The sequence below is a fragment of the Pseudophryne corroboree genome, chromosome 2 (assembly GCF_028390025.1).
Source record: "Pseudophryne corroboree isolate aPseCor3 chromosome 2, aPseCor3.hap2, whole genome shotgun sequence".
NCBI lineage: Eukaryota > Metazoa > Chordata > Amphibia > Anura > Myobatrachidae > Pseudophryne > Pseudophryne corroboree.
This window is the reverse complement of record NC_086445.1, coordinates 649,742,955-649,762,796: the sequence shown is the minus strand read 5'-3', so window position 1 is coordinate 649,762,796 and position 19,842 is coordinate 649,742,955. Positions and strand designations below refer to the sequence as shown.

The window sequence follows — 19,842 nt, the reverse complement described above, 5'->3', positions numbered from 1 at the left end:
GAACCCCGCGCCCACCAGGTCCACTTCATTTTACCCCCCTTCTCACTCTCTCCTTTGTACACACCTCTGTAATCTGCCATACCTGACTACATGATTACTTAAGGCGGTGTGGGTGTGGGTATGGCCCCCCCCCCCTTTTGTTTGTCTTCTCTTTCCTCTCTCTTCCTCATACTTGGCTGCTTTAAGACTTGTAGCTACTCAACTGTAATACTATTACTGCAATGCCTCCAGCAGGATATGTATGTATACATGCTGTTTTCCATAGTCATGTACCTTATCGTTTAGTCGCTCTTACCATGTCAGTGCTACCCCACCCCACCTTCTGTTCATTCTTATTTTTGTCTCATACATGTTGGTAATCGATGCGACTCCTTAATCTAGGTGTTATTGATGCTTCTTTTGTAATTTCACTCGCACTTATACGACCTTTGTTGGCTTTCGATATCATTGTACTGCCTGTTCAACTTACTGCATTGTATACTCATTTGTTTTTTCCCCATTACAAAACCGAATAAAAACAGTTTATTAATTAAAAAAAAAAAACACCACACCTCTGGCAAACTGGACTTCATTACATCTGACCCCAATTCTGTCTTTTCTGTGCTCTCAGCAGACTGCATCACCCCCTTAGCTCATATTCAGAAAAAAAAACCTCTATGCATTTCCAGGTAATTAATAAAAAAATTAAATATAAATATAAAGTAGGTAAAGATGATGTTCGCCCATCATATGCACAATTGCATCAAGTCTACCAATGCCTGGAACTGCAGGAAGATGCAGCACTATTTTACAAGGAAACAGCACTAAACCAACGCCTGGCTGATAGTGGAAAATGCTGTCTCAGGGATCCTTACCAGAGCATCCCATAAATGCACAAAATGGTGTGGAGATGTAGTAGACAAATACAGACATGACATGGCATGTCGTGAACCTCATTGTTAATGCTCACCACATAAGCTTCATTGATGGCTGCATTGTCATTGTAGAAGGCTCCACGATCAGTAGGAAAGAATAGTGCACATGGGGATAGATTCAGTTACCCTCAAGTTCCAGTTACTTGGCATGTTAGATCTCAGTGGTGGATTTCTGCTAACAAATGTGTGAGCAGAAGTCAGGCTACAGTAGGTGTGTGTAAGCCAGTGGCAGCTAATTTAGTCATCCCCTAGGAGTGGACCATTCGCTCAGAACCATTCATTTTCTATTGGCATTGTTGTCAAAGGTAATAACTTCAACAAAAGTAGGCTGACCATATTATCCCTTTAACCTGGGACACTCATGAATTACACAGGTTCTGTGGCTGGCTGACTACAAGCCTGCATTTCACCTGGTTTTAAGCAGACACAGAGCCTGTGTAATTCATGAGTGTCCCAGGTTAAAGGGATAATATGGTCAGCCTACCAAAAGCATGCCATAAGAGAGTGTTCTACATAATTTCACTGTCAAAAATAAGCTGTGGAGATCTTTAAATGCCACAAGTGTATCAAGAATACATGTGAGAATGACTTATCTGACATCACCTTTCTCCCTGCTCAGGAGTCATTTATCTGCACAGATGATGTGCATTGTCAGGGGTGATTAAATGATATATGCACTGCAACCCAAGTCGGTTTTGATGGAACTGGCTGCCTGTGCCACATGTTAAAATATTATAGGCAATTTGTATTAAGTTGCTCGATGGCAATATAGAGCGATGTAATGCACGAATATCCCAACCCTAGAGTATGCACTTCTGACTGCTTTTGTGATTTGATGAATAAGTGAGAAAGTGGTTTAATTTTTTGTTTCAATACATAAAACACAAATATGAAAAAAGTGTTACATTTTTTCTCTAGCATCCATAAGGGATATCGGGAACACATTAGTACGATGGGTATAAACGGGGTCCAAAAGGAGCCAGTGCACTTTACATTTCTTCAAATGGATGTGCTGACTCCTCCCCTCTATGCCCCCTTCCACAGGCAGTTTAGAAAAAAGTGCCCTCAGGAGAGGATGCACACTGTTAGCTCGAGTTTTTCTTCATTTTATTTTAAACTTTTGTTTATTTCGGTATGCTGTTTGGGTAACAGCATACCTGCGCTGTGGGAGTTAGGGGGTGGCGGTCACCGGCTTTGCAAAGTGCAGAGCCGGTTCCCCTGCTGCAGGACCACAGTCTTCAGGGGTTGTTTGTTCAGCGGGGCACTGTGCCTTGGCTGTCACAACCGCAGCATGCCACACACCCCTAACAGACGCCTGAAGGTGAACGTCGGTGGGGAGTACAAACCGGGAAACCTGCTAGGGGGGGGTCCCCCGGATCATGTTACAGCTGTCACACGGGTGAGGCATACGGGTCCCTCCTGGTGCGAAACCGCTATAACCCCTGTGTAAAACTGGCTAGTGGTGGGCTGAACTAGGCATTCATGTGAGGTTACAGCATGTTTTGGTGACATGGCCTTTCCAAAAAAGGTCATTGCCACTATGGTGCAAGCCAGGAAACCTGTGACGTCAGAATCATACTATCTGGCTGAGATATGTCTCCTGGTGTGAGGGACGCACATTTCCATCTGCCGAATTCCACTTGGGTAGATTTTTTCATTTCCTGCAGGCTGGAGTGGATAAAGGCTTACGTCTGGGATCCATTAAGGTCCAGATTTCAGCTCTTTCAATCTTCTTCCAAAAGAAGTTGGCTATGCTGCCTGAAGTTCAGACCTTCTTGCAAGGGGTGCTTCACATACAACCTCCATTTGTGCCGCCTATGGCACCTTGGGATTTGGATGTGGTGTTACGATTTCTGCAGTCCTCCAAGTTTGAACCTCTGATGACGGTGGAAGACAAGTACCTCACGTGGAAGATGGTGATGTTCCTGGCCCTGGCTTCGCTAGGCGTGTCTCGGAATTGGGGGCCTTATCGTGTAAGAGCCCTTACTTGGTCTCTTACGAGAACAGATCGGAGCTCAGGACTAGACAGCAGTTCCTGATGAACCTATTGTGATCCCGTCCAGTTCTGGCACGTCTGCCCCTCTGGAGGCACTGGATGCGGTCCGAGCCTTGAAGATCTATGTCAAGAGGACGACTCGGATCAGAAAGACGGATTCCTTGTTCGTGCTCTATGATGCACAGAAAAAGGGTTGCCCTGCTTTGAAGCAGTCCATTGCTCGTTGGCTTTGGCTTACTATCCATCAGGCCTATGTGCTGTCAGCCTTACCTGTTCCACAGTCTCTGAAGGCCCACTCTACAAGATCGGTGGGGTCTTCCTGGGCGGCTGCCCCTGGTGTCTCAGCCCTGCAACTGTGCCGAGCAGCTACCTGGTTGGGGAAGAACACCTTTGTGAAGTTCTACAAGTTTGAAGTTCTGGCCAAAGATGATTCCCAGTTTGGGCAGGTGGTGCTGCAGATGTCTCCGCACGTTCTGGAAGCTTAGGGACATACCCATCGTATATGTCCCAAACTGCCTATAACTGCCTGTGGGAGGGGGCAGCACACCCAGTTGAAGAAAGTTAAAGTGCACTGGCTCCTTTGGACCCAGTCTATACCCATCGTACTAATGTGTCCCCAGTATCCCTTATGGGACTACGAGAAAAGGATTTACCGGTAGGTATTTAAAATCCTATTTTCTCTGACGTCCTAGTGGATGCTGGGGACTCCGTCAGGACCATGGGGATTAGCGGCTCCGCAGGAGACAGGGCACAAAAATAAAGCTTTAGGATCAGGTGGTGTGCACTGGCTCCTCCCCCTATGACCCTCCTCCAAGCCTCAGTTAGGTTTTTGTGCCCGTCCGAGCAGGGTGCAATCTAGGTGGCTCTCCTAAAGAGCTGCTTAGAAAAAGTTTTTAGGTTTTTTATTTTACAGTGAGTCCTGCTGGCAACAGGCTCACTGCAACGAGGGACTTAGGGGAGAAGAAGTGAACTCACCTGCGTGCAGGATGGATTGGCTTCTTAGGCTACTGGACACCATTAGCTCCAGAGGGATCGAACACAGGCCCAGCCATGGAGTCCGGTCCCGGAGCCGCGCCGCCGACCCCCTTGCAGATGCCGAAAAGTGAAGAGGTCCAGAAACCGGCGGCAGAAGACTTTTCAGTCTTCATGAGGTAGCGCACAGCACTGCAGCTGTGCGCCATTGTTGTCACACACTTCACACCAACGGTCACGGAGGGTGCAGGGCGCTGCAGGGGGCGCCCTGGGCAGCAATGAGAATACCTTGTTCTGGCTAAAAAAATACATCACATATAGCCCCTGGGGCTATATGGATGTATTTAACCCCTGCCAGGTCTCACAAACTCCGGAGAAGAGCCCGTCGAAATAGGGGGCGGGGCCTATCTCCTCAGCACACAGCGCCATTTTCCTGCTCAGCTCCGCTGCGAGGAAGGCTCCCAGGACTCTCCCCTGCACTGCACTACAGAAACAGGGTAAAACAGAGAGGGAGGGGGGCACTTTTTTGGCGTTTTTTGATATATATTAAGCTGCTATAAGGGAGACAACACTTCTATAGGGTTGTTCCTATATATATATTTATAGCGCTTGGGTGTGTGCTGGCAAACTCTCCCTCTGTCTCCCCAAAGGGCTAGTGGGGTCCTGTCTTCGATAAGAGCATTCCCTGTGTGTCTGCTGTGTGTCGGTACGTGTGTGTCGACATGTATGAGGACGATGTTGGTGTGGAGGCGGAGCAATTGCCGGTAATGGTGATGTCACCCCCTAGGGAGTCGACACCGGAATGGATGGCTTTGTTTATGGAATTACGTGATAATGTCAGCACATTACAAAAATCAGTTGACGACATGAGACGGCCGGCAAACCAGTTAGTACCTGTACAGGCGTCTCAGACACCGTCAGGGGCTGTAAAACGCCCTTTACCTCAGTCGGTCGACACAGACCCAGACACGGACACCGAATCTAGTGTCGACGGTGAAGAAACAAACGTATTTTCCAGTAGGGCCACACGTTATATGATCACGGCAATGAAGGAGGCTTTGCATATCTCTGATACTGCATGTACCACAAAAAGGGGTATTATGTGGGGTCTGAAAAAACTACCTGTAGTTTTTCCTGAATCAGACGAATTGAATGAAGTGTGTGATGAAGCGTGGGTTAACCCCGGTAGAAAACTGCTAATTTCAAAGAAGTTATTGGCATTATATCCTTTCCCGCCAGAGGTTAGGGCGCGCTGGGAAACACCCTCTAGGGTGGATAAGGCGCTCACACGCTTATCAAAACAAGTGGCGTTACCGTCTCCTGAAACGGCCGCCCTCAAGGATCCAGCGGATAGGAGGCTGGAAACTACCCTGAAAAGTATATACACTCATACTGGTGTTATACTGCGACCAGCCATCGCCTCTGCATGGATGTGCAGTGCTGGGGTGGTTTGGTCGGATTCCCTGACTGAAAATATTGATACCCTAGATAGGGACAGTATTTTATTGACTTTAGAGCAATTAAAGGATGCTTTTCTTTATATGCGAGATGCTCAGAGGGATATTTGCACTCTGGCATCGAGAGTAAGTGCGATGTCCATATCTGCCAGAAGAAGTTTATGGACGCGACAATGGTCAGGTGATGCGGATTCCAAACGGCATATGGAAGTATTGCCGTATAAGGGGGAGGAATTATTTGGGGTCGGTCTATCGGATTTGGTGGCCACGGCAACAGCCGGGAAATCCACCTTTTTACCTCAGGTCCCCTCCCAACAGAAAAAGACACCGTCTTTTCAGCCGCAGTCCTTTCGTTCCTATAGGAATAAGCGGGCGAAAGGACAGTCATATTTGCCCCGAGGCAAAGGAAAGGGTAAGAGAGTGCACCAAGCAGCTTCTTCCCAGGAGCAGAAGCCCCCCCCGGCTTCTGCAAAGCCCTCAGCATGACGTTGGGGCTTTACAAGCGGACTCAGGGGCGGTGGGGGGTCGACTCAAGAATTTCAGCGCACAGTGGGCTCACTCACAGGTGGACCCCTGGATCCTGCAGATAGTATCTCAGGGTTACAGGTTGGAATTCGAGAAGTCTCCCCCTCGCCGGTTCCTAAAGTCTGCTCTGCCAACGTCTCCCTCAGACAAGGCGACGGTATTGGAAGCCATTCACAAGCTGTATTCTCAGCAGGTGATAGTCAAGGTACCCCTCCTACAACAGGGAAAGGGGTATTATTCCACACTATTTGTGGTACCGAAGCCGGACGGCTCGGTAAGACCTATTCTAAATCTGAAATCTTTGAACCTGTACATACAAAAATTCAAGTTCAAGATGGAGTCACTCAGAGCAGTGATAGCGAACCTGGAAGAAGGGGACTTTATGGTGTCCCTGGACATCAAGGATGCTTACCTGCATGTCCCAATTTGCCCTTCACATCAAGGGTACCTCAGGTTCGTGGTGCAAAACTGTCATCAGTTTCAGACGCTGCCGTTTGGATTGTCCACGGCACCTCGGGTCTTTACCAAGGTAATGGCCGAAATGATGTTTCTTCTGCGAAGAAAAGGCGTATTAATTATCCCTTACTTGGACGATCTCCTGATAAGGGCAAGGTCCAGGGAACAGCTGGGGGACGTAGTAGCACTAACCCAAGTAGTGCTGCAACAGCACGGGTGGATTCTGAATTTTCCAAAATCTCAATTGACCCCGACGACACGTCTGCTGTTCCTGGGAATGATTCTGGACACGGTTCAGAAAAAGGTGTTTCTTCCGGAGGAGAAAGCCAGGGAGTTATCCGAACTTGTCAGGAACCTCCTAAAACCAGGGAAAGTGTCTGTGCATCAATGCACAAGAGTCCTGGGAAAGATGGTGGCTTCTTACGAAGCGATTCCATTCGGCAGATTCCACGCAAGAACTTTTCAGTGGGATCTGCTGGACAAATGGTCCGGATCGCATCTGCAGATGCATCAGCGGATAACCTTATCGCCACGGACAAGGGTGTCTCTTCTGTGGTGGTTGCAGAGTGCTCATCTGTTAGAGGGCCGCAGATTCGGCATACAGGACTGGGTCCTGGTGACCACGGATGCCAGTCTGAGAGGCTGGGGAGCGGTCACACAGGGAAGAAACTTCCAGGGAGTATGGTCAAGCCTGGAGATGTCTCTTCACATAAATATACTGGAGCTAAGAGCGATTTACAATGCTCTAAGCCTGGCAAAACCCCTGCTTCAGGGTCAGCCGGTGTTGATCCAGTCGGACAACATCACGGCAGTCGCCCACGTAAACAGACAGGGCGGCACAAGAAGCAGGAGAGCAATGGCAGAAGCTGCAAGGATTCTTCGCTGGGCGGAAGATCATGTGATAGCACTGTCAGCAGTATTCATTCCGGGAGTGGACAACTGGGAAGCAGACTTCCTCAGCAGACACGACATCCACCCGGGAGAGTGGGGACTTCATCCAGAAGTCTTCCACATGATTGTGAACCGTTGGGAAAAACCAAAGGTGGACATGATGGCGTCTCGCCTCAACAAAAAACTGGACAGGTATTGCGCCAGGTCAAGAGACCCTCAGGCAATAGCTGTGGACGCTCTGGTAACACCGTGGGTGTTCCAGTCAGTGTATGTGTTTCCTCCTCTGCCTCTCATACCAAAAGTACTGAGAATTATACGGCAAAGGGGAGTAAGAACGATACTCGTGGCTCCGGATTGGCCAAGAAGAACTTGGTACCCGGAACTTCAGGAGATGCTCACGGAAGATCCGTGGCCTCTACCTCTAAGACGGGACCTGCTTCAGCAGGGACCGTGTCTATTCCAAGACTTACCGCGGCTGCGTTTGACGGCATGGCGGTTGAACGCCGAATTCTAAAAGGAAAAAGGCATTCCGGAAGAGGTCATTCCTACACTGGTAAAAGCCAGGAAGGAGGTGACTGCACAACATTATCACCGCATTTGGAGAAAATATGTTGCGTGGTGTGAAGCCAGGAAGGCCCCCACGGAGGAATTTCAATTGGGTCGATTCCTACATTTCCTGCAAACAGGATTGTCTATGGGCCTCAAATTGGGGTCCATTAAGGTTCAAATTTCGGCCCTGTCGATTTTCTTCCAGAAAGAATTGGCTTCAGTTCCTGAAGTCCAGACTTTTGTAAAAGGAGTACTACATATACAGCCCCCGGTTGTGCCCCCAGTGGCTCCGTGGGACCTTAATGTAGTTTTGGATTTTCTCAAATCCCATTGGTTTGAGCCACTCAAATCGGTGGATTTGAAATATCTTACATGGAAAGTAACCATGCTACTGGCCCTGGCTTCAGCCAGGAGAGTGTCAGAATTGGCGGCTTTATCGTATAAAAGCCCATATCTGATTTTCCATTCGGACAGGGCAGAACTGCGGACGCGTCCTCATTTTCTGCCTAAGGTGGTGTCAGCGTTTCACCTGAACCAGCCTATTGTGGTGCCTGCGGCTACTAGCGATTTGGAGGATTCCAAGTTGCTGGACGTTGTCAGGGCATTGAAAATATATATTTCAAGGACGGCTGGAGTCAGAAAATCTGACTCGCTGTTTATACTGTATGCACCCAACAAGCTGGGTGCTCCTGCTTCTAAGCAGACGATTGCTCGTTGGATTTGTAGCACAATTCAACTTGCACATTCTGTGGCAGGCCTGCCACAGCCTAAATCTGTCAAGGCCCATTCCACAAGGAAGGTGGGCTCATCCTGGGCGGCTGCCCGAGGGGTCTCGGCATTACAACTCTGCCGAGCAGCTACGTGGTCGGGGGAGAACACGTTTGTAAAATTCTACAAATTTGATACCCTGGCTAAAGAGGACCTGGAGTTCTCTCATTCGGTGCTGCAGAGTCATCCGCACTCTCCCGCCCGTTTGGGAGCTTTGGTATAATCCCCATGGTCCTGACGGAGTCCCCAGCATCCACTAGGACGTCAGAGAAAATAAGATTTTACTTACCGATAAATCTATTTCTCATAGTCCGTAGTGGATGCTGGGCGCCCATCCCAAGTGCGGATTGTCTGCAATATTTGTACATAGTTATTGTTACAAAAAAATCGGGTTGTTATTGTTGTGAGCCGTCTGTTCAGAGGCTCCTACGTTTGTCATACTGTTAACTGGGTTCAGATCACAAGTTGTACGGTGTGATTGGTGTGGCTGGTTTGAGTCTTACCCGGGATTCAAAATCCTTCCTTATTGTGTACGCTCGTCCGGGCACAGTATCCTAACTGAGGCTTGGAGGAGGGTCATAGGGGGAGGAGCCAGTGCACACCACCTGATCCTAAAGCTTTATTTTTGTGCCCTGTCTCCTGCGGAGCCGCTAATCCCCATGGTCCTGACGGAGTCCCCAGCATCCACTACGGACTATGAGAAATAGATTTATCGGTAAGTAAAATCTTATTTTTTACATATACCATAATATAAAGTAATAGGCATCCAGCAAAACAGGAAAAACAAATCTATAATATTGATTTGAAAAAAATAAAATTCCATGATACAAATGCATTATATATTAAAAGAAAAAAAATCTTTACAATCTGGTGTTAAATTGTCAACTCATTCTTGAAACAAACATGAATGGAGGAGTTTCTTGCAGAATTTAATGTTCATAAAACATTAGTAGGATACAAAATTATATATAATTTTCATTAATTCTGATGAAAACTGTATTCAATTGATTATTGGGCTCGATCTCCCGTCTAAAGTGATAGGTGGCTGAGATTCAATTGTATCCGTTTTCCGCACCCATACAGGTCAGGTTTAGCCGCGTAAAGCAGCTAAACCCTACCAAAGTGCTGGATGTGATCTTGAAAAGTGGCGTTTGGACGCCCAAACATGTCACTTTAGCGCATTTTAGCTTTCCGCCTCCAGGGGGTGTGAGCCACAATGCAAGGGGCCGGCAGCCATCGTGCCCAAATGGAGCTACAATTTAATAGCTCTGTTTGGGCACCATCTAGTGGCTGTCAGCGTGATAACAACTGAATCTCTCCCTAAACGTCAAAGCAACACTTAGATTAGCCTGGTCATGAACAGGTCAACTTAAGCTTTAAATGCATACCACACTCCTTTCCTACTGTAACTATTTTATCTAGTGGTTCTCAAACTATGTCCTCAAGGCACCCTAATAGCCCAGATGATATAATCAAACTGACTGAGGTACTAATTATACCATGTGTGCTTAAGCATGGATATTTTTAAAACCTGGACTGTTAGGTGCCTTGAGGACCAAGTTTGAGAACCACTGACCAAATCAATCACCAAAATTGGCAGCCATGCCCGAATCCCTTTGCTTCACAGACATTTTAGTATTTGTATCTCCTCTAGGGCTAATGGTAGAAGGGGTGTTTATAGGAAACCTTTAAACTTAGGTGGGCTTTAAGGTTTTTCATCGCACTGATGCATCACTTGTATATTGTGTGTGGTCTGTATGCGGGGTAGAACAGAACTTCTATTGGAAAAAGCTGTGGCTTCTACAGTGTAGCATTTCATATGCAGATTCAGACTTGGTTACACACAGATACATAAGTGTTATGTATCAAATTCATCAGCGCAGTCTCTTCTCATGTCCTAGTCACATTGCGTTACAACTAAGATGCATTTTTGGCAAATAAGATACCCAATGTTAGAAGATTCTCATGCGACTTGGCATGCCAAGAGGGGTGGTTATGCATGACTGCAGCAAAGATGTATGAGGACATATCTGTATCCTCTGTTGGTAAGCAACCCATTGAGGACAGCGGTGAGATACTGTGTGCACTAATGTCACCTCACTTTTTTTTTTGCGTGTCAAATCCCGTTAGTGTTTAATGATCCCTGGTGGCAAAAACCTGAACAGAAACACCAGGGACACAGAAAAGAGGACTGCAACATTATTAGTACCTTTCCTCTCAAATTGCTGATAACTGCTGCTAGCTGGCTGAGCTGCAGCATCTGTTGTTTCTGGCGCTTCTTTTGGAGTACACTCCTCTATAAAAAGAATTCACATTGTCAGAAGATATGCTTTAAAAAACAACAAAAAAACAACAACAACAAAAAAAAACCAACAACAACTTCTATAGGTGAACTAACCAAGCAATCAAAGAGCTGCTGCATGTACCAACATTTGCCAAGTAACAAATCTATATACACACACATACCCTCACTAGTCCAAAGTAACGGTCTCCTTAACAATTTTGTAACCAATGAAGGTAAAACCAAATTAAACAATCAAGATTCTTCAAACCACATTTCATGTAATTAATGGTTAAAGAGAAACATCAAGATGAGAATTGCTAAAAACATTTTTTGGGATAATTTGAAAACTACTGAGACAGTCTGACGGCAAACAGCCACATTACATATTGTAATATGCGTGAAGAAGCATTTGTTTAATGTTTGAGCAGGTCTTTCAGAACCAGAGATAAGAGATGGGCTCTGAGTGGCTGGATATCCGGCCTCCCCGACAAACTCATTTTGTGTTGGGAGCAGTTATTGATGCTTTTATGGGTTATATTTTTCTCCCTCCAATTGATTACAGACCAAGAAATGAAGATAATTTGTAGGAATGTAAATTTTACCATCCACTATACTACAGAAATATTAGAGATATAAATAAATAAATTGTATTTTATTTTTTATAAACAATACTCTTGGCCATGGATAGATCCCAGAATACACATTCAGCAGTCTCATTGCTGGGTAGGACTGTCAGCTAACTTAAAGAAAAAAAAAAAGGGTGGGAAACAAACAATGTTAATAAAGGAGATTTATCGTAGACTTACCATTGTTAACTCGCTTTCTGCGAGGTACACTGGGTTCCACCGGAAAACATTGGGGGTGTAGAGTGGATCTTGATCCAAAGGCACCAACAGGCTAAAGCTTTAGGCTGTCCCAGGATGCATTGGGGCCTCCTCTGTAACCCCACCTCCAGGCACTGTGAGCTCCTTTTCGTTACCAGTCCAATGTAGGAGCAGGTAAGAGAGAAGGCAGATGTTAGTCACATAGAACCAAATTCTCACGACAGGAGGAGGAGAAGAGACCAGCGGCTAATGCCATACAAACTCATAGAAGCTAGGTGCGTCAGGGTGAGCGCCCTGTGCACCTTGCAGAAAGAGAGTTAACAATGGTAAGTCTGCCATAACACTATTTCTGCGGCAGGGTACACTGTGTTCCATAGGAAAACATTGGGGATGTCCTAAAGCAGTTCCTCAAGGGAGGGGACGTGCCTTAGTGTGTACGAGAACCCGGCGTCCAACAGAAGCATCCTAGAAGGTGGAAGTATTAATGGCATAGAACCTAATGAACGTGTTTACTGAGGACCACGTAGCCGCCTTACACACGCGGGCCGCCCAAGAAGGTCCAACAGACAGAGTAGAAATGGACTTTAATAGCAACAGGAGCTGGAAGTCCAGCCTGCGCATAGGCTTGTGCATCACAATTCTTATTCATCTGGCCAAGGTTTGCTTATTCGCAGGCGAGCCACGTTTGTGGAAACCAAACAGTACAAAAATGGTATCTGATCTCCTGATAGAGACAGTCTTCTCCATATATATCCGGAGAGCCCTTACAACATCGAACGACCGCTCTTTGTGGGACAAATCCAAAAAGATAAAGGCTGGGACCACAATCTCTTGGTTAAAAGGTGAAAAGATGACACCACTTTCAGTAAATAACCTGGGCGAGTTCTAAGAACTGCCCGGTCATGATGGAATATTAGAAAGGGTGGACGACAGGATAAAGCGCCTAGGTCCGACACCCTTCTAACAGAGGCAATAGCCAGCAGAAATAGCACATTGGCTGTGAGCCATTTAAGGTCCACTGACTCAAGAGGTTCAAATGGAGACTCAATCAGGGCACCCAGGACAACAGACAGATCCCATGGAGCCACAGGAGGGACATAGGGAGGCTGAGTCCATAACACACCCTGAGTGAATGTATGAACGTCAGGTATAGACGCAATTTTTCTCTGAAACCACACCGACAAGGCAGATATGTGAACCTTGAGGGAGGCCAGACAAAGGCCTAAGTCCAGGCCTTGTTGAAGGAAATTTGAACAAGAATTGTTTCTAAACAAAAGCTCTATGCGCAAAACACTGCTGCCAGCTCACAAACTCACACGAGGTCCCTTCACCCCTCACCAACGTGATGCAATACGAAGAAAAAATTGGAGAGAATGACTTAGCCGGCGCTGTCAGAATGTTGTTCTCATCAAACTGTACCGTCAATCTTCCATTTGCATGATATTCAGTTTCACCATAGGGCAGGCATTTTCAACCAGTGTGCCGTGGCACACTAGTGTGCCGCGACCAGTTGCAAGGTGTGCCGCGGAGCCAGAGCAGCTTCCTGCACCTTCAGAGTGAACTGTTGGCCCAGGCTCTTCTTAGAGGATCAGTCATACTCCGGCCGTGACCTATGCCTTGAAAACGGTGTGATATCATAGGTCACGGCTGCCACGTCTCACCACCCAGCCAGCCAGCCCACCTGCCTGCATACACATCTTCCAGTTCCCGCCTGCATACACAGCTTGCCTTGCCCATCCACATCCACACCTGCCCGCCCGCCAGCTGCTCAGTATTCGCAGAACTCCACTATGAACAACCCCCGCAGTTGAGGGACAGGGAGGAGGACAGCTGAAAATAATATTTGTTATTTTATTTCTCCTGTGGGGAACAATAGGATTTCAATAGGATTTATGTGGGGAGAATAAGAATTTATGGATGTATTGGGGGAACAATGTGAATAATTCATGTGGGGAGCAATAGGATTTATGTGGGGAGAAATTTAATTGATTTATGTGTGGAGCAATAGGATTTATGTAGGGAGCAACATGATTTATGTGGGGAGCAATGTGATTGTTTTTTTCTGTGTAGGCCAATGTATGTGTGGATTTTTGTTTTACTGTGAGGGCCAATGTGTGTGTTTTGTTTTTTTTCTGTGGGAAACTTATGGTGTGCCTTGGCAATTTTAAAATATTGTTCGGTGTGCCACGAGTAAAAAAAAGGTTGAAAATCACTGCCATAGGGAAATGAAACAAAATGGCAATAGTGAAGCTTGTTTAATACACGTAGAGAACAATACAATACAATACAATACATAAAATTGGATAGGTTGGAATTGTGTCAATAACTCCACCAAATGGCTACTGGTGACTTAAAAATGCAGGCTAATTACCAGAAGACAATGGAACGAGGAGCATTAAAAAATTTGAAGGCGAATGAAGAGCTAGTCATCAAACCAGCAAATAAGGGGGGGGGGGGGGGGGGTCGTGATAATGACCAGAGGCAATTATGAAAAAGAGGTATTGTCACAATTGGAAGATGGCCTCACTTAAAGTAAACTTAGAATGGATCCCACTAACCACATACAAAAGGAATTGATGAAAATGGTGGATGAATTTTGGACCAAAGGAACTCTAGAAGAAAGAGACAAAAAATTCATTTTGATTGAAGAGCCCACTATTCCAGTGTTGTATATTTTGCCGAAGGTCCATAAGGATCCAATTAATCCCCCAGGACGTCCTATAGTGTCCGCACTAGGTTCAATAACATCGAACCTTTCCAAATACATAGATTACCACCTCCAGCCTCTAGTGATAGGCAATAAGGCTCATCTGAAAGACACTAAGAATTTTCTGGAAACCATAAAACCGATTGAGTGGAAAGAGAATTACATCCTGGTTACAGCAGACGTCAAGTCTCTTTACACTATTATTAGGCACCAGGATGGCATTGAGGCTTTAGCTACCACTCTGAGGGAAAGTGACCTGAACACAGATTTACAAGAATTTTTAATAAAGGGTGTGAAGTTTATCTTAGAAAACAATTATTTTGTTTTTAACGGGATTTTTTATCTACAGAACGTCGGCACAGCAATGGGCACCAGGTTCGCTACAAGTTACGCAAATATTTTTATGGGGCAATGGGAAGAAAATAACATTTGGAACAATTGCCCCTTTGGAGCGAACCTGGTGTCCTAGAAGAGATATATAGATGACATATTTTTCATATGGGAGGGAGGAGAGGATCTCCTTAAGGAATTTTTTATTCATCTGAACGACAATATTTTAAATATACATTTTACTTTTATGTACAGTGCCACCACCATAGATTTTTTAGATATTACTGTCTTTATTGAAGATGAGACAATCAGAACGAAAAATTTCATAAAACCAACGGATTCGGGGACTTATATTAAAATGACAAGTCGCCATCACCCGGACTGGTTAAGCTCTATACCAGAGGGTCAATTTAAACGCTTGAAGTGCAACTGTAACGATACGGAGATATTTGCCATACAGGCAGAAGAGATGCAGGATAGGTTCATCAATTCAGGGTATAATTTTGAAAAGGTGGACAATGCGAGGAAAAAAATCATGTCCATAGACAGGGAACAGTTATTCAATACAGCCAAAAAGAAGGAAAAAAAAGACCATTTAGAGTGGGCCTTTGTAACCTCATTTAGCTCGCAATATAAAACCATTGAAACTGCGATTAAGAAACATTGGGGAATACTCAAAAAGGACCCAGTGATAGGGAGTCATTTACCCACAAAACCTAAGTGCATCTTCAGACGAGCACCCAATTTAAAATGGAATTTAGTGAAGAGTGCTCTCCTGACGAAAAAAGCGATGGGAACCATCAAATCAAAAGGTTTCTTCAGGTGCGGATTATGTTTAGGATGTAGGGGGGTTAACTCTGACAAGAGTAAGATCACCAACGTTGACGTAAATAAAAAAAGTTTTAACATCATAGATTTCATTACCTGCAATAGTTCTAATGTAATTTATGGAATAGAATGTGCATGTGGTTTATGGTACGTAGGCAGGACTTCAAGACCCCTTAAAGTACGACTTGGGGAGCATTTAAGGAATATTAAAAAAGGTATGACAACCCATGCACTTTCAGAACACTTTAGAGTACAACACGGTTGTAATCCTACCGCCATCAAACAATTTTGTGGTCTGAAACATATTAAAGGTCATTGGAGAAGGAAATATTTACCAAATCAATTAGCTCAGGCTGAAATGAAAATGATTTTTAATTTAGGCACACTTATGCCGGGAGGTTTGAATGCTGATTTAGAAATTAAATGGTTTTTATGAGGTTTTAATAGGCATTCCCTCCACCCTCAGTATTTTAGGTAGTCAATAGATTCTTATGCACTCAGAACTTCTAGCACTTTATATCGAAACTGCACTTTACCCATACCTATTTTATTTGTATGGTTTTAAACTTAATTCTGTCATTGAAAATGAATGTTGAATCTAATATTATGGTTCTAATAGTCTTGTTATTTCTCATTAAAGATACTTTTTGCTCATTACACAGAAAGAAACGGGGTATTTGGAGTCTTGGATGCTAAAGGAAACAAATAATTTAGCACCATGTGAACTGTAACACATTCAAAGGTCGATCTTGGAATGTCAGAAAAGATCAATGTCTGACACTTATGCCGGGTTGTCACGGAGACCGGCATCCGCTATATTTTTCATTAAGCCACCTTTGTTCTTTTCACATAAAGGAACGGGGCATTTGGAGCTTTGAAAGTTAAAGCAAATCAACCACTAAGCACCATGTGAACTTGCTACAAATCTAAAAGCTGATCCCGGAACGCCAGTAAGAAGCTATGTCTGACGCTCGATCCGGGTTGTTATGGAAACCGGCATACGCGTCAGAGGAAGTGACGCAACGCAGTTCCACCAGGTTACCATGGAGAGAGAGGTGCGCGTCACAGAACGTGACGCGAGGGGGAGGAAGTGCTGCCATGGAGACCATCAGAATAACACTCTCCGGGATGACTATTGGAATCCCGCACTATACGGACAGCTGGTCACCAGGGAAACCAGGCAAAAACGTCACCGGATGTGACGTGATACGGGAATTATGGGAATTCAGTTACTATAGTGATTAGGGTTTTGTTTATGGACACAGCCAATAGGGAGGGGCACAGTAGATGCCAAAGGACTTAGTAGGAAGTTGATGTTTAGGGTCCATATTAATGATATTCTTTCATATTTGAGGCTTTCCAATCATTTTGGCATACGTCAGAAAGTCAGGTCCTTTTGAATGCTGGTGACCATTAATTCTTGAATTTAAGTAGCCCTATTGGGGACATACTTATCAAATAATCCTTTATGACCACTCCCCGGTCCCATCAATACAGACATTCTGTACTGGTCAGGGGAAATGGGGGTAAGACGATCAAATGTCTACAACCTTTCCAATCACACACTGTTATAAAACAGACCAGAACATTTAAAAAAATCTTTAATTATAATATCTTTATTTCACATGGATCATTTATATGGGTAATTTCGTTTTAAACGTTAACATTAAAAATCATGTTTTAAATATTTATTTTCATAGGTCATAGGAATTTTCCTTCCTTTCTAAAGAGTGCGCCCACACAAGAGCCTTCTTTCTCTCCCCTTTGACAGTACATGTACTCTCTGGCTCTGGGCGCACAACCAACTAGGACCTCGCCATTAATTTAAGAAAAAACAGAAGTTTTTTTTCTTCCCAATTTTGGAGGGTTTATTTGTCCGATTTTGGTTTTCTTATATTAATACTGTATCAATTTGACTGGTGCCCGATCGTCGTCTGTCTAGGTCATAAAGGCAGTCTTAGCAGCCACCAGTTCAGATACAATTTTATTTAGGTCTTCCCCAAACAAGATGTCTCCCTTAAAAGGGAGTACCTCAAAGGTTTTTTTTTGGAGTCCAGGTCCACCTTCCATGACCTCAACCACAGAATACGGCGAACCAGGACAGAAATAGGAGACGCCTTGGCTGACAACACGCCCGCCTCAGAGGACGCCTCTTGAATTTAATAAGAGGCGGTGGTGATGTAAGACAGGTATTGTTTGGCACTGTCAGATATATCCTCGGGCAGCTCTTCCTCTAATGCCTGAATCCATGCTTCAAGACCTTTAGCAGCCCAGAAGGCAGCAATAGTGGGTCTATGTACAGCACCTATCAGGGAGTTAATAGATTTCAGGCATCCCTCCACACACTTATATGTTGGTTCTTTCAGTGAAGCGACAGTGGTGACAGGCAGAGTGGATGACACCACTAGGTGGGTGACATGAGAATCCACCGGCAGTGAATTTTTCTTCTTGTTACATAACTCTGAATGGAGAGGGTAGCGAGCAAAGGCCCGTTTAGAGAGAGGGAATTTCTTCCCTGGATTAGACCAAAGTTCCTGCCTGAGGTCCACCAAATGGCCAGAATGGGGTAACAGATTTTTACCCACCTTCTGCCATTTAAACATGTCAGTTTTCTTTGTGACAGTAGTGGGTTCCTCATCAGAGATTTGTAGGATTTGCGTAATAGCAACCACTAGTGCAGGGATGTCAATTTGCATTGTAGAATCGTCGCCAGAAACGCCTGATTCAGTGTCTGACACGACAGTATGGTCCCCCCTCCTCTTCAGATGACACATCTGAGAGATTTGTGGATTGTAAGGAGGAAGCAGTCCGCTTAGATGACCCAGCAACACGGGAGTGACCTGGGGTAGATTTTTATCTGACCAAAGAATGAGTCAACTACTGCAACTGGTTAGACAAGTTTTCCGCCCAAGGCGGATTAACCATTGGAACTATTTGAGGCTGTAATGGTACAAGTGGTGCCACAGGGGGTGTTATGCGTTCCACTAGAGTACCCAGCAGGCTTGAGAACGCTGCCCAGGGTGGCTCCTGATTGGATACAGGAGCTGCGGACTGAGTAGAGGGTGCATGACACATAGTACACAGACCATCATACACAGCTTCCCCCTCTGGTAAATCTTTGGCACATACTCTGCATGATGCAGGAGTGTCCACAGACTTACTACCCTTTCTATTAGACATTGTACACAAATATAACACAGAGCGGTTTAGTACGATGAAGGCAGACAGAGTCTAATACCTGAGAATAAATCCAGTACTATGTGACTGAGTACACAGTAGAATACCCTTAATAGGTAAATACTGTGGTGCACTATATAAATGACCCTGATGCAACTAATCCCTCACAGCAGATACAGGCACACACAGTAACATTAGCAATGCAGATAATTAATGTTATGGCAGTAAAACTGCACTGAACATTATACAGTGGGGCAAAAAAGTATTTGGACAGCCACCGATTGTGCAAGTTGACCCACTTAAAAAGATGACAGGTCTGTAACTTCCATCATAGGTACACTTCAACTGTGAGTGACAATCTGAAAAAAAAAAAAACCACTAGGAAATCACATTGCATGATTTTTAAACAATTTGTATATTCTTATAAATAAATATTTGATCAAAAAGTTTAACTCAATACTTTGTAATACAACCTCGGTTGGCTATTACAGAGGTCAAACGTTTCCTGTAGTTCTTGACCAGGTTTGCACACACTGTAGCAGGTATTTTGGCCACTTTTCCATGCAGATCTTCTCCAGATCTGTCATGTTTTGGGGCTGTCGCCGGGCAACACGGACTTTCAACTCCCTCCACAGATTTTCTATTGAGTTGAGGTCTGGAGACTGGCTAGGCCACTCCAGGACCTTGAAATGCTTCTTATGGAGCCACTACTTAGTTGCCCGGGTGGTGTGTTTGGGGGTCATTGTCATGCTGGAAGATCCAGCCACGTTCTATCTTCAATGTTCTTACTGAGGGAAGGAGTTTTTGGGGCAAAATCTCACGATACATGGCCCCATTCATCCTCTCCTAAATACGGCTTAGTCGTCCTGTCCCCTTTGCAGAAAAGCAGCCCCATAGCATGATGTTTCCACCCCCATGCTTCACAGTGGGTATGGTGTTCTTGGGATGCCATTCATCATTCTTCTCCCTCCAAACACAGCGAGTGGAGTTTATACCAAAAGGTTCGATTTTGCTCTCATCTGACCACATTACATTCTCCCAATCCTCCTCTGAATCATCCAGATGGTCACTGGCAAACTTTAAACGGGCCTGGACATGTGCTGGCTTAAGCAGGGGGACCTTTCGGGCGCTGCAGGATTTCAATCCAGGAAGACGTAGCGTGTT

At 45.1% G+C, this 19,842-nt stretch overlaps 1 protein-coding gene across 5 annotated transcripts in view; it reads right to left on the bottom strand.

The window, feature by feature from the left end:
- The window catches only part of ZNHIT3 (zinc finger HIT-type containing 3), a 108,282-nt gene that overhangs the window by 26,628 nt on the left and 61,812 nt on the right, over positions 1-19,842 (bottom strand). For all 5 annotated transcript variants that reach the window (XR_010235441.1, XM_063954998.1, XM_063954997.1 and 2 more), the window contains one exon: positions 10,738-10,824. Coding sequence is in view for 4 of the 5 variants with exons in the window: in XM_063954998.1 (XP_063811068.1) it covers positions 10,738-10,824 (87 nt within the window). In the remaining variant the exon portion in view is untranslated. The remainder of the gene's footprint in view (positions 1-10,737; positions 10,825-19,842) is intronic.